The sequence below is a fragment of the Anarrhichthys ocellatus genome, unplaced genomic scaffold, assembly GCF_004355925.1.
Source record: "Anarrhichthys ocellatus isolate YVR2014 unplaced genomic scaffold, GSC_Weel_1.0 scaffold17, whole genome shotgun sequence".
Taxonomy (NCBI): Eukaryota; Metazoa; Chordata; class Actinopteri; order Perciformes; family Anarhichadidae; genus Anarrhichthys; species Anarrhichthys ocellatus.
Window position 1 is genome coordinate 4662312 of NW_022280047.1, and position 16154 is coordinate 4678465.

At 41.6% G+C, this 16154-nt stretch overlaps 1 protein-coding gene across 3 annotated transcripts in view; it reads right to left on the minus strand.

Moving 5' to 3' along the window:
- Positions 1-16154, minus strand: part of grid2 (glutamate receptor, ionotropic, delta 2) — a 438522-nt gene that overhangs the window by 177448 nt on the left and 244920 nt on the right. For all 3 annotated transcript variants that reach the window (XR_004213070.1, XM_031856266.1, XM_031856267.1), the window contains exon 3: positions 3671-3958. Coding sequence is in view for 2 of the 3 variants with exons in the window: in XM_031856266.1 (XP_031712126.1) it covers positions 3671-3958 (288 nt within the window). In the remaining variant the exon portion in view is untranslated. The remainder of the gene's footprint in view (positions 1-3670; positions 3959-16154) is intronic.

Consider the following 16154-nt stretch of genomic DNA (forward strand, 5'->3'; position numbering starts at 1 on the left):
GGGGGGGGGGACACTACGCTTCTGCAAAACTGCAACCGTCTGAACAGCATTATCAGCTTTAACCGCCGAATGGGCACAGTGCAGAGCAGCGGCTATCAGCCAGCCAGTGGGGCACAACTGAGCCGGCTATGTAAACAAAGCACAGATAAGCTCGCATTATAACACAAAGAGGAAGAGTGACTTCATTATCTAATCAGGACGCCATCACTCTGATATATTTTTACAATAGTGTGTTGCTGCTATATTAATATTCATATAGAGAACCTTTGAGGTCTTTCATCATTTCACTCACATTACTTTTTATCAAACAAAGTATACTTGTCCAAAATATCAGCACTTTTATTGTTCTCTCATTAAAAAAAGCTGGCAACCTAACAAGCGTTCCACTTTTAAAATGGCACTTCAGTTCGGTATAACCTTTTACTATTGTGCCTCAGGCCCCTCTCGTCATTGGCTAAAAGCAAAACCAAACAAATCACCTTAATGTCAACAGTGTTGTTAACACTAAGTGGCACTTCCCACATTTGCTCAACAAGGCCTGTGTTGCTTTGGTTTTGACTGGATTTATTTATTTTTTTATTTAAACCTTTATTTAACCAGGTGAGTCCCATTGAGATTAAAAATCTCTTTTTCAAGGGAGACCTGGCCAAGACATTATGGGCAAGGTCACTCAGCAGGTAACAGTAACTTGTCACTCTCATTTTAAAAATGTCAGTGTGAATACAAGACACCCGAGGACAGACTGAAAAGAAGTGAAAGAGAAAACGGAGCAGAAATCAGAAAAGAAGAATGACAGAAAGGAATATGGAGGGAGAGAGATAAACTGTGGCAGGAGGGAAAGAAAGATACTAGAGAGAAAACTTGTGTTCTCAGTGTCCGGAACGCACCACTAGAGTTCAAAATAGTTGCACCGAAGCTTCATTTGAGAGGACACACTCGGCTGTCTGTTCTCTAAATAACTCTCCTTGTACAGAGACGAGGCCTTTTGGGAACATTGCTATCATCTTAAAAGGCCATCTCTGTCTCTCTCTCTCTCTCTCTCTCTCTCTCTCTCTCTCTCTCTTGTCTTTTGCGCTCTTTCTCTCTCCCCTCTCTCCTTCAACAGGGGGTGAGGCCATTAGGGAACAATGGTGATATCTTTAAAGGGCCTTCTGTGGCTGAGAGAACATCACTGCCAAAACCCAAAGGATCCATGTGCTGAATCAGTGGTCACAGAGCACAGAGGGGAAGGGGGGATTTAAGTGGGGTGCAAACATGTGTGCGTGTGTGTGTGTATGGGGTCTGTTGTGTAGATATTTTTTTTAACTATACCCCATTTGGGGACACATTTTAGAGTCGATTAAAGGTTGTCTAGCTTGGTGAAAAAACGCTGTTCCTTCAGTCTTGATCAGGGTTACGTTAATGTCACAGCTAAAGCCTTTTCCCAACAGGCATGCATATATCTGTTGTTAACTCTAAATAAGTTGAATTCATGGAGACCTTTGGTGCAGAAGAAAAAAAGCCAGAAACCAGATCAGTTGATTCAGATTTCAATATATGAGGAAAGGCAGCGATGGACAAGATACTGCTTAAAATTCTCATGCAAATATGTTCTTATTGTCTCTCTACGATTTCTTCATACATTTGTTGGACATATGACACTACATTGTTGCCCGTGCAGCACTTGGGCTCTCACCACACCATTCATCATGGGTCAGATTGACAATTGTTCTGTCAAAGTACTTAATATGCAAAAGTTCCAGGCGCTATGCCAACAGTGTAACATACACACAGAGCAGCACTATAGTACTTAGTAACTGTGTTATTGTATTCTTCGACCTACCATTAATTTACTGATTGAATGCCAAGAGTACGGTATATTAGGGTTTATGTAACCATCTCATTTACTACACTGACATCTGCAGTGTGCTACTAGCACTTCCAGAAGGGCCACATCAGCCACTATTCAATATTCATCCAATATAAACTGCTTGGTAGAGCTCACCAGCTAGAGTGCATATTAAATACACCAATACAATGCTTTAAAGCCTCAGAAGATTGAGCTGGAGCCTGCAGAGCGTATTGCAAAAACAATACCGCTGCAGAGATATCCCATTGGAGATCAATGCAAACAACACATTAACGGTGTTAATTGACTACAATGAGTGAGATGAAGCCCCGCTATATGGATTAAATCAACACTGAATCACCTCGGGCAAGAAATTATTACACTGATGTCTATAGGCTTAGGCCTGTTAGATTTCTGTCCACCCACCGATGAGTGATGTCACAGCTAGTGTTTTCCATCAGCTTGCAAAATACCTGCTCAGACATCACTCATCGGGGTGTGATCCAAAATGCAAGATGCTTTTAAGTTTCAACCCCTTGGGAGCGGTGCACCGGCAGTGTGCATCCCTTTATGACTCAGATTTGAATTAACTTTACACGTAGAATGAGGCAGTGTGATGGCGTAAACTGACAGGGTACGTGCTTTGTGTGAGTCTGATTAAGTTCAGGATCCTAGCTCACAAGAGAGGCTCCTCGCCAAGCAATCAAGAAGGTTGGACCATATAAAGGACACAATATGTAAAACAGACCACATGCACACCTACACATTATGAATACACCTATGTCCACAGAAAACAGCAACGTGATATTTCTGTTAAAAGAAGCTCAGACACTGCACAAACAAAGTTGTACTTTATAAAAGGGACATATGATGCTTCTAGTCTAATGATAGAACTAATGGACTGGAAAGAGAGAGGGCGGACAGACGGAAAGAGATGGAGAAGCAGGGTGAAATGAGACAGCATGCATACGCAGGCAGACGGATGTGTCACCAGCATAAAGATGCATAAAGATACATATGTCATATGCATATGCATGTCCGTGTCTGTTTGTTTGACAGAAAGACAGAGAGAGAGAGAGAGAGAGAGAGAAAGGAGAGAAAGGAGAGAAAAAAAGAGAGAAAGCAGTGTTTCTGACTTAACCATACATCCATTAGCTCTCTAATGTCCTACCATAATGAGAAACCATTGATACTGTTACGTTAGATAAATTCGAGCAGTTTCATAGACCTGCTATTGCCCTACAAATGCAAAGCACAGTCATTTCACATTTGATCAAAATTGAGTTATAACCTCTATCTGACTTTCTGACATCTGTTCTATTATATGAAAAAAAATATGCCACAGAAATGTATAATTTTTGCAAATTTTCAGCTCTTTAAATCTTCACTAACAAAACTGACCTAATAACCAAGCCAAAACGCACTTTGGCTGTGCAGTTCCATCATTCTGACTGTATATTGCGGCCCAGGCTACAGTTAGTGCACTCTGGCTTGATAGTATGTGTGCTCTAGGACTCTTCACCGCACTCTACGTCATAGAAAGGCAGCTAGTCGACTCTTGTTATCTGTATATCAATTTTTAACATTGATTTCATTCAGTATGTTATTCCACATAATCAAATAGGCCATCTCATTTTTTGACACTAGTCATGTGATTTGGTGTGGTTAAGATACCTTACATAGTTGAATGTATTAATTTATAAACTAATGTATTGTATTGCTTCCAATATAAGTGTTCCAAATTACAATCCTAATCACACACATCCACACACACACACACACACACACACACACACACAGACAGGCAGACAGACAGATAGAGATATTTCCTTATTTCCTTACCAAAATCAGAATCATAGAAGAGGATGAACTTCTGCCAGCTGTACTCAGACACCACTTGCATGATGACCTCATTGAGATAGACGGGTGGGCGGACCGATAGGGTGTAGTCATCTGCTCCAGGGATGCGACTGGTTGGTGGGCAGGTGGAGCGAGGTGTTCCCGCCGGGGAGCGCTGGATGAGGAGGTGGGGGATGTGCATGGCATTGGCCAGAGTCTGGAGGCTGCCCGCAGACATGCAGCCAATTGAACTGACCAGAGCCAGGATACCACGGTTCATCAGCTCACAGGCTGGATGGAGGGGAGGGAGGCAGCAGAGAGAGGAGGAGGGAAAACAAAAGAGGAACATGTTATTTTGCAAAGCATAAACAGGGAATTATGCTTCGATGAAGACACAGCAGTGGTAAAAGAATATCTGTTACGGCTGTGGGCAGTACCAAGTCACAGTTTTGATCACAGCAATTATTCATGGTAAGGGTGCACTAAGGCAAATAATTATTATTCTACAGGTCACCACACTGCAGCACCAACTAAAGAGATGGGGCAGTTGTCAGCGTGTTTTTCCTGCTTGTTTTTACGTGCATTGGATTGTCATTTTGAAGACTAAAGAAACAGACAGAAAATTACGAAATATACATATGGTAAAGGTACAGTACATGGCAGCACAGTAGGAACATATTTTTTCTACACTACTCTATTGTCTATAAATACAGGCAAGCTTTCCAGAGCCTGAAAGCACTCTCGTTTCAAAGCATGATGTGAATTGCTATACTGTAGCATGACTGCATCACCGAAACACTTGGTGCAGAGCATGCTTTGCTTTTTTTTGCCAAGCACTATTCTAGCTATTGAATCAAAGTCTTTGGCCTGGAGTGAAGCATGTGTCCATATTATTGATTGACCTCCTGGCTGCTTCATGAGCAATAACACGGTATGAAGCAGTACATTACAGAACACTATTAAAGTATGCTTTTATAACAAGTGTATTCATAGTTGTATTATAAAACCATGTTGTTAAAGATGCCCTTCTTGGCAGAGAGACTTTCCACAATCCCCCCCAGTTGTTTGTGCTCCACTGTCTAAATGCTCCTCGGCTCTGTATACACTTTCTATGCTTAATTCACCTCCTTTTTCCTCACTTCCACTTTTCATCCTTCCTACACCGCTTGTGCTGTCAAAAACACCTCTACCTCCTACCCTCTCAACCCACTCCCGTTATCTCCCCTCTTGTCCAAAACAGCCCCTCTGAGTGCTTACCTTTCAGCCCCAATCATTTCAAAGCTGCAGTCTTGCAGTGATTTGTATTTTAGTTGCCTCAGAGCGCAACTGAATGTTGTACACTGTCCTCAATTTGGAGTCATCTGCCTTCCTCTTCCACCTCCTGCCTAACATCCCTCTCCAGCACCTTTTCCATTCCAGCATCTTTATTCACCAGCCGTTCTCTCCCACATCTTTTGTTGTCCCTCAAGGCAACACAAACAACCACCTATCCTCTTTCCTGCTCCCACTCCAGCTATCTTTCCATTCATGGCCTCTTCATCACTCTATTTTTTTTGCACACTTCTTTGCCTCCCACAATCTGCTCTTCCATTACTTTCACCCACATGGACAATCACATGTTGCTCTTAGTTCTTGCCCATTTTCTCTGTCCCTCGTCCATCTTGTTTCATCCATCACTTCTGCTCCCATGCTGCTACTCACGGCGCCATTCACTGAATGCTAAGCACAAATCTTAGGTGTTTATTTCACTTCTAGCTGACTTAAAACTTGACAGAGAGTCAGTGGGTAAAACAAAAACAAGTGGGTAAAAAAGTTTAAGAGGGCAATGTGTGACATCTGGCCAGAATTTAAGTTTAAAACATTCCAAAAGATGAACTAACACGATCAACAGAATGTTACAGTGTTGACAATGGCATTATGACAAGATGTCTACATTGTGTTGCAGAGACATGTACTGAAATTAACATTCTACCCAGCTAGATCTGTCCTGTCCTGTCATCCCCTCAGTCCACAATGAGAGGATAAAGAAGTAGATGTGCCCCAAGGGCTTGCAGTTGAATGTAAAGTGTCCGTGTACATTTGATAGTTTGTTTATTGGATTAAATCCATAGTGGTATAAACGAGAAAACCACTCTGGTGATGGGGTTTGCACTGCCTGAATTCAAGTTGCTACACAGCCGGAGCTGCGGCACAAGTCTAATTTTGCAAATTCTTGCCCTGCTGTTAACTAATAGTTGGCTTTTTTATGTAACTGATGAGAGTAAATTGAGATCGTATAGACTCAGTAGTAGAGGTGAAATGCTGCCCCCTATTTGTTTGGAGCTCTGTGTCCAGTACAGTGAAGACAAAGACACAGATATACACACACACTCAAATGGTAAAATGGCAAGAAAGCACAATCTAAACCACACACAGTCAGCTTGAACAGTATAATGCCACACAGACCACTCTGTCGACACTGCAAAAACTAAGCTAGAGAAAAGAAAGAAAGTTAACAACAAAGAAAAGCTTGAGGAGACAGATTCATAATGCTGAGAAAAGCAGAATAAAACATCGTATGTGTGCATGTGTGTGTGAGAGAGAGAGAGAACATAAGAGCTATACAATATGACAACGTCTACTGTGTCAACTGGTTTGTACGAAAACAACCTAATGAGTTGGATTTCAAAGTGGTTTGTGAGGATGAATGGTCAAATCGTGACGTGTGTGTTTGTCTGCGTATTAATGAGGCACTATGTGGTGTCTGCTTCCTGTAATTGCATGTTGTTCAATAACATAGTTCAAGTATTACTGATTCAATTATGATTGGTGACTTTTAGGATGTACAAGTCACCCTTAGACTATATTCATTCATCTGTTCAAGATACATTCATTGTCTTGAACACCGAGCACATGTGGACAAAAAAAGCCTAACACACAAGATTAAAGTCATGCTGGAGCTGGTCCACTCAAAAAGGTACAGTTTATAAGGTTAGTTGGTTACAGTTGTCAATCAAGTCAATTCTGTAATTAATTGGCAATACATTGTTTGGAACAATTCCCCTCTTTAGGAATAGCTAAAGGGTTATTTCAGGCAACCATTTATGTCGATGATTAATGAGTGGAAGCTAAAGCAGTTTCAATCTCTCTGCCCATTGTGCAAGTCCACATTTTGAGGAATTAATTAAAGTGTAACAATATATGATTAAACTTCCCTAAGTCTCAGCATACTGCTTAGTCATGGTCATTCTTCTTCAAACCAATGAGCCCAGGATTCATCTTCTATCTACAGATCTACCTTCATGTTTGAGCAAAGGTACGTCTGTGGGTGTGTGGGGAGGTGCACCTACTTATGTGCGTACATTAAAGTATGAATGCATTTTGAGTCTGCACATGCACGTCTGCATTTCTCTGAATACTTGAGCCGAATAAGCCAGTCATGTATCATAAGCTACTTGATCTACTTTATTCCACATCCCTATTATAGCAGTCGTGCTAACTAACGCTTCATCCGTCTTGCTCTAGTCTAGTTGTAGCGCATTAGCTTAGCATCATCAAGGCTTTTGGCTAATGGAAGGCTTTGCTAATCCTCTACTTATTTGGGCACTTTGGAGAATTAGTGCCCTCATCCCCTCAACATCAGACATTCTTAAGTCTGCAGGGAGCTTCTAAGCACTAGGCTCATTAATGCTCTTTGCTAACGACTTAAAGGGCCCGTTGCGTTAACCCAGCCCAATGTTACATCACTCTGAAGTGTGCAACAGTTAAAGGAGAGTTTGGCCTAAGAGGAACACACTTTGCTATCGGTATGAAAGGTCTGTATGATATATTTTGAAAGTAAGTCCTGCCCGAGTGAGTATGAGTCCAAAGTTCCTTAAACCTTTTTTTAAACACTTTTAAGAACAACCACCGTTTACAGTGACTGCAGTTGGAGCGCAAAAACACATTTGGTGTGTAGGAGTGCAAACATTTGGAGTTTTTCACCTAAACCGTAACCGCCTACTAAACAACACTCACACACCACCACCACCACCATCATCGTCATCTCCAGCCCACACACAAGCCCACTCACACATGTGAACCTCTGCTGTGCATAAGCCGTATCCTGACTCATGATACATCATTCGGGGTCAATTGGGCTAAAACAGGTAAGACCTGTCAAGCAGCCATGCAGAGGTGTTTATTTGAGGGATGTACATGTCAGTCGTACAAACACACATATAGCCCTACACATCCCAGTGCTCAGACGGTCAGCCACAGGGATCACTATAGGTGTCATCTATTATTTACATATTTACCTCTCTTGCCTCTTCATCTTTGTAGATGACTTCTGTGTTGTTGTTTTTTTGTTAATGAAATTCTTGATTGGTCGGAAACCCGTATGGGGAACTCAACGACGTCTAAGTATATAACCGCTACCTCGTCCCGGTCTTGTCTATGTTTACCGACACTTGTGATGCATGCTCAGCGCACATTGTACATGTGTTGTCTGCAACAGAGCATGTTATTGAGCCCTCTCTCCAGCTTGTAGGTCTGTCAGAAGAAATAGACTGCAAGCACTTCACCAGCACCCAGGTGTGACCGATTCTTCTCTCTATCTGTGACTCTCCAAGCAGCTCTCCTCCCACCCGCACACTCACACACACACACACTTCATCACACTGATACCAATCCTCCAGTTTCTGTGGCCCAGTGACTGAGGACGGAAAGGGGAGGAAAGAGAAAGAGGTACTGTAGGATGCAGGGAAATCAATACCTGAAGAAAATCAATACAAGAGTGTCCGTATGCCTGTAGCTGTAAAACATTTCTTGAGTAAGTTAGACACTACAAGAGACTTTGGCAACAGTTTTAAATAGAGGGAAACAATTCACTGTGAAAGTTGCCTTTCGACATTATTGCCCTCATGTCTATTGAATCGGTCTTTGTGTTTTTGCAGTGTTGTTATTAAGGTTTAACTTTTTCGGTATTTGTTCTTTTACTGTGGAGTTTTCATGGTTTTTGCTATATTTTGATTGTATAGCAACTGATGTTGTTTTTAATTGTCTTTTATGAATAAATATGGATTGGAGTGGACTGAATTATATAAAAGCCCTAATTTAATATCCCTTTACAATCACTGGGGTGAATTGGTTATCCGAAGCAAAAATGACAATAGAATCAGGTGCAAATGACATAGACATGCAAAAAACATATATTAACACTGGTAGAGCAACATAGCTACCCTTTGTGCAATGTGCCAGAAGTACCAATCACATGACAACAGTAGCTATGGCAGCTGCCTGCCTCATTATGTCACCTGTGTGGGTGGATTTTATGCTAAATGAGGGGTAAAAAGCATGACCACCAAAAGCACTATCTGCTATAAAGGGCATTGAATACTGTAAATTGCAAGTTCAATTTAGTAAAATTCATATGATTTTATAAGACAATGCAGGAAAAAACAAGTTATATCTGAATGGATTATTAATTCCCCCCTAAAATCAAAAAATCTTATTTTTACTTGGGTTTTTTAACCAAATTATTTTAACACTTTGAGCACCACAAGCTGAGTGCCATATAGTCCCATTAATTAGAAGGCGGACATCTCTACGGCCAATATCTCCAAAATGCCAGCTCACACCAAAATTGATAAATAGCTCTACAGTTAAGAGCAAACATCTGTATGGGATTTTGGGATGAACTGAACATTAAAAGCATCATAACTGTGAACTGTAAGTTTCCAACACTGAAACTTTAAAACAGATAAGTTAAATGACAAGCGGGCTTTGGTGAGTCTCTAAAATCTCCAAAACTCTGAATGGAAATCCAACCTATCCAACAATCCACAATTAGGAAATGACTGCAGTTTAAGCTAATGGTGGGTGGTATCGTCAATATGGCATACACCATTTTGATAAAAAGAATATGGATTTAATTTGTTATACATTCAATGTTATCAAAATGACATTGAGAGACTTGAAGATGTAAAAAGCAGATTAGAAATGTATGCTGCTTGTGTCATCAATTAAATACCTGACAGAAGACATTGATCCATCAATCCTGTTAGTCCAATATTGTCTGTTTGTTGTTTTCCAACATTGTCCACATTTACGGTTCTTATGGTTTATATTGTCATCCAATAGCAATGCTAACAAAAGACTATTTGTATGAACTGGCTTTTTTTTGCAAGCTTAGCCGACAGGAACAAGGACAGCTCAATTTATGAGAGAAGTAACCCATTATGTAAAGCAATAAGCTGAATGAAATGACATTGAGTGTCTGCTGGCTGTAAGAGGAGTACATAATCATAATCAAGTGTTTGGTTTCATCAGAAATCCACTGACAGAGACAGAGAGGAAGTGCTAGCCAGCGACCACAGCACTGTCATAGCCAAGAGTGTATCTCCATGTCTAGAACTGTGTGTGTGTGTGTGTGTGGGTGACCTACTTGTGTCTGTGTATTGTTTCATGTATTGTTCCAGATCCACAGCTCCAAACTGCTGCCATGCATTGTGCCATACACAATGCTAAGCACTGAGTGGCAGAGAGGGATGCTTACTCACACCGCTGGCGGGCTGAAAATATGCTCTGCTTTGTACACGCCTCCGTGTGTGTGTCTGTGTGGACCGTTGCTTCGCTGATATACACTCCTTGAGGGGATTAGCACTTGAATTAATGTGGTCAGGGAGGTAGAATGTGCAAAAGATAACATGCCCTTTTCGACTTTGTTTCTCTTGAAATTTATCACTCTAAGTTCTCTGACTCCTGGCACTTCCTGTTGCCGAAAATACCAGACCGATGATTTCTCGCAAACACAATCTGTTCTTATTCCTGCCCCCAGTGCGCCTCCCCACCATCCACCCTGTTCCCATTAAATTTTAATGGACCCCCTTTGGTCCCTTCATCTTGTCACATTTAACATCATCTATTCCTAGCTAGCACCAGTCTTTGTGCCCTGGAGATGTATACATCCTCTCTTTCATCCAGTCTATTTTTTTTTTGGTCTTCTCTATAACTGTCTGTACCTCCTCTGCTCATTCCCGTCAACTGCCCCTCAATTCAGTACCCTTAACCACTCTATTTATCTACTTATTGCACCCCTGTTATCACACTCGCCAGATGAATGCCCCTTTCTCCCTTTTGTTAATCCCCATCTCTCTCTTTTTCCCCTCTTTCTTGTAAATGTTCACTATGCCATTCTCTCTACTTGCCTTTCTCTCTTCCCCCTTTTCCTTAAATAACCCTTTCTTTTTACCCATCATCATTCTTTCTCATCCATCTTTTGTATTCCTCCACTCCTCCATTCCCTCCCTGTATTCAACACGAGTCAACAGTATAATTCAATCCCTGGTGTTTAGCTCCCAGTGTTGTTGAGCACGGCAGATAAATGCCTGCACTTGACACTGCCACGAGCTGATCACTCCCTCCTTCACCTTTTGCCACCAATCCAGACTCAACTAAATCCTTCACTCCATTATCTGAGATTGGTGCATGTACATTAGATCATTGTGGCCTCCATCCATATCTTCATCAGCTCGATTGTTTGTCAAATCCAATTAAACTCCACCATGTGAACTTTTACCTCTAGTGTCTACTTCACTCTCTCTTAATATTCTGCACATCTCCTTTCATCATCCACCCACCCACCCACACCCTCCTTCCCTTGTCTTATGCTTTAAAACCATTACATCCAGAAGCAGTAATCCACAACAGTTACCTACACATCATGTGCATTTCACAGCAGATACATAAAGAGCCAAGACGTAAGTAGAGCATCAGCTGCTGACACTCAAATATCAACATAAATCTCTTTGATGAACTGTGAAGAAAACCTGTAATGCACAATTATTTTGAGCAAAAAGCTCGGGACAATGTTTGAATGGCAACAACCTCTCTTCCTTTGCATCAATTTGTCTTATCTCTTTCGCTTCTCTTTGGTTCCCTCCATACCTAAAGTATCTGTTCCACATTTAAGGCCTTTTCACACCAAATCTTAAATCATTTCAGTCAAAAAGAAAGCCGTTTTTTTTCTTTCTTTACTTTCGTTTACAGTTTTCTCCTTCACAGAAGTGATCTGCAGAGGAAATAAGAAAAAACATCTGAGCATAGACTACCTCCTCCTGTTCTCCATGGACTGGAAGAGAAGCTATAGCTTTCATGGAATTGTATGTGTTTTTTCTCTCCTGCTCCCTGCCCATCTTTAGTATCAAATGGGCCTCTTTTTCTCCTAGTGTTGATGCATATCGTACACGCACACACCGTCCACATTCTCCAGGTTGTCAGCAGTTTTCTCTCGCTTTTCATGCTATCCTCCTTGCCATTCTAAATTACCACTGGCTCATGTTAGCAGCAGCTGTGCAATGATGGGACACAGATATGTATCGCACAACAAAGAAGGTGGTGAAGCAAACTAAAGGATCAGTGTGAAAGGCTTTGCATCTCTCCGGCTCACGGTGCAACAGTTTATCCTCTTTCTCATTTCTTCTTTTCCCGCATCCTTCAGCTATTCTGCCCCCCACTCCATTCACCCTCAACTCCTCAACCCTCAAAAAGACCCGATGCTGCATAAATCTTTGTGTCCGAGGTCTATCCGCTGTAAAGTAGAGGAGATGAGCGTGTCCCCTCGGAAAATTCATAGCTCATTTCTTCACAGCCGTCGTGCCTTTGCTGCTATTTCTTCACCCGGACAGCTCATTCTTCTTCTCTCCTCCCAACACACTACACCTGCACTTCTTTTTAATTTTCCCTTCTCAAGCTTTAGTGGCATTTCTGGCCTTGGAACAGATTCTAATGTGGACCACTGTAAGCCGTTTTCCAAAAGGAGATGCAAACACTCACGCGCAGCATGTTATTCTGCGTGTTTATACAGATTGACTGTTGCCAACCCCCGGTTTCTCTCTCTTTTTCTCTCGCTATCTTTTTCATATTCTCTTTGTCAGCCAGGGTAATGACCCATTTGTCAATGCTTTAATCATATCAAGAAAATGGGTTGGTTGTTGTTCGCTGCTAATGGCTTAGTGTGTCTCTGTTTTCACTGCCTGTGTACACAACAGATGTCATATTTTCCCACTTGGTGTCTCAATAGTCGATTGCACTCAGGTGTGTGTGTGTGTGTGTGTGTGTGTGTGTGTGTGTGTGTGCATGTGGGGTGCATGTATTTCTGTTTGCCCATGAGTTTTCATGCCTCTGCGCGAACATCATCGTCAGACTATTATTTGAGAGCGATACTGTGGTTGTAGGCTGATGGTTATTTTGTATATAATTGAATGTGATGAGTAAAATGCTCCTCAGCTGTTGGCACTTCCTACACAGACTGGCTGACTGATTGCCCTCCGTCACAAAATTTGGGATGGGACTGCGGATAATCAGTGAGCTATTCATCTCACCATCACACATCATGATGAGATTTTGACAAAACGTTTGGGGGTGTCGCACCTCAATCACCACAATATGTCACTGTGTAAACAGTGCAGTAATTGGCCTGATGTGATGGACTGCGGCATGTGTGTTTACTTCTAACTGATTGACCCGATGAAGAACTGTATTATTAATAATGGGAACCAACATGTGCTGATGTTTGAGAGCGTGGCTGTGTGTGTGTGTGTGTGTGTGTGTGTGTGTGTGTGTGTGTGTGTGTGGTATTCCACATGCAAGTTGTACCAACACCCAGGACTGGTGAGTTTAATATAACCAATACTAAACATAACATTCAGAAGTGTTTACACCATTTACCAGTAAAAGACATTCCCCAGTGCTATAGCGGGGAGACAGCACCATGTTGAGTGATGGAACAACTTCATTAGCTGCAGCTGTGTACCGAAATTTGGAGGAGACGGGGAGGAAATGGATGGATCGAGTTAGAAATGGTGAGGAATAAGAGGAATACGAAAAGAAAAGGGACTTTTTGTTGGTCTATAGAGAGTAAGTTAGGGATGTGCATTTCAGAAGAACGGAGAATTAGAGACTGGAGAGAGGAACAGAGAGATTTGTTAATCGACATATCTCAGTAAAGACCAAGAAAATGAAGGAAGGGTAAGAGCCTGTGGAGACGGACGCAGACATATGCAAATCAGCGGGCAGGACGGGGAGAGGGTGAAGGCAATGAAAGGAGGGAAGGAATGAGAGATGGATGAATTATGGAGAGACTACGGGGAACTCCGTAATTATACACGACTCTATCAGAGTAACTTCGATGAGAAAGAAAGTGGCTGCTCGGTCACTGACAGAGGAACAGAGGGAGAAACAATAGGGAGCAGTTGATATGCTTGTAATGGAAGGTTAGAGTGATTAAACCAAAATGAATTAATTGAATGATTTCAGCAGAAAAATTCTTTGCATTGAGAAGCGTGAGGAGGAGCTCACACGATAGGATTCATGCCCATATAGGAAACTGAGACACCAGCTATTGGATATTTTGTTTGCTCTACACAGAATTCACCGATAAGTTCTCATGATTGCTTCGGACGCATAGTGCCAAATATCTTTTGCTCCAAGCTTATTTGGGAAATGTTTTACATTTTTTTCTCTTACTCCTCAAAATCATACATATATTACTGAAATGACAAATGCTTGAATTTATGTACTTGCATATGTAAAGACAAACAAACACGCTCATCGGGTATTAGTACCCTCGGCACAAGTTGCAGCAGTAGGTTCTTATATGCTGTCGTTTTTAATTAAAAAAGAAGGAACCTGAACTCATAAGCAATGAGGTGAGTTAGTTGGGATATGATGCACACAGACACACACACTCACAGTGCTGATGCATCCAGCTGCCAATGGCTGCTTGTATCAAATTCCAAATCCTGGAGCTGGCTCACAAGACTGTGAATGAATCTGTTGCCCCTTTCCTCCAGGCAACTCTCCAGCAACACATGCCAGCCAGTCTTGTGTTCTGTAACTACAAACACATTTGCTCTCTTTTCCTGATGCCGGGCTGGTTAGCACTCAGCGCAGTAGCAACTATTTCATCTTATAGCATTCTATTGGTGCAATGACCTTCTAAACTCATTCAAATAGTAGTCTCCATCTTCCCCAACAAGGTGAAAACTGTTTTCAGGAGTATCTTGCAGCAACACCCTTGTCCAATTAATAAATGAACGCTGTCCTCTACTCAGTCTTATACAAAAGTCTTTCTCCTATTCTGTCATTTCCCAGGATTACACTCTTACATGATTGCTTTTTGTGTATATGAAAAGGGCAGAATAACCCTGACCTTTCCTGTCCTACAAATGTAATCTTAATATAATATTGCTTTAACTGAGAGACTGTACCTGACCACATCGGCTAAATGCATAAATGCTTATGTAAATGTAGCCTTTCAACATATCAGCTGCATTAACCTCCTAGTCTCCTAGTCTTAGTTCCATCATAGAATACATCTGATAAGGTGTTGTTGTTTTTTACACCTCCAGCAAGAGCAAGGTTTTTTCTTTGCCATTAAATATCGATGCACAGTTTTGGGCTTGGATTTTGAAGTGGCTCTTTTTTCTTTTAAATGGGATCATTTCGAACACTATTGTGTAGCAAATCATGACCCAATAGTGGAGTGGGAAGGTAACATACCATCAGCTTCGGGAACATGGTAGCCTTCAACGTGCAACAAACTCAGAGCTCATGCAACTTTAAAGAAGTGTGTGACTGTGGATATTCCACCTGACAGTTTAAACTGTGTACAAGTGTGCGTTAGTGTGCACATGTGCGTGTGTGTGGGAGAAAGCACAGGAGGATCGGGGTACTTATTGCAACTCTGGAGCCTCATATACCAACAATGTCCAAATGAACATCTGAACATAAGTGTGTGTGTAGCAGTAAGTGAAAGTCACCATTATCAGCTGGCAAACACAGACGGCTAATTTGATGGATTCACAGAGAGTATGTAAACTGCCATATTATGCACAATCAATACATTGTGATAACAGATCAATTGCTAATTAATAGTTGCTAATCTAAAATCCATTATGTCAGCAGGACAGTCAACAGTGTTGACCCGGCTACCTACAAAACATATATTGATTACTGCCAACTTTAACTGTGTGGTAAAGTACAACAACATGCAGTCTTTTACCTACTAAAACCAGATTTAATGATCTGATGATGAAGGAGTGAATACAATCAGCTCAATCAGCCTAGTCTAAGTAACATTTAGTCTGTTTTCCCAATGTTAATTAATGATGACCTTTAGTTTATGATATTAGTGGTATAATCTTTGGGCTTCCCTCTCAAACCTTCTTGGTACCAAAGGCACAGTTTGAGTCCACATGGAGCCACATATTGTATACTCAAACTGTACGTACAAAATGTTCTCATTGGCACTTGAGATACAAGCATCCCCAATTGGCATCTATGAGAGATCAGACAGAGGCGAGGACCAAGCGGTGGAAAGGTTATTTCAGGTCATAACATTACTCAACCTGCCCATGCTGAAAAGAGGGAAGAAGAAAGGGCTTTGAAGTGCTTGTGCTTAGCCAAAGGCTACGAACACCTTTTATTTTACAGAAGTGCCAGATGGAGGGAGAGAGGGGAGGAC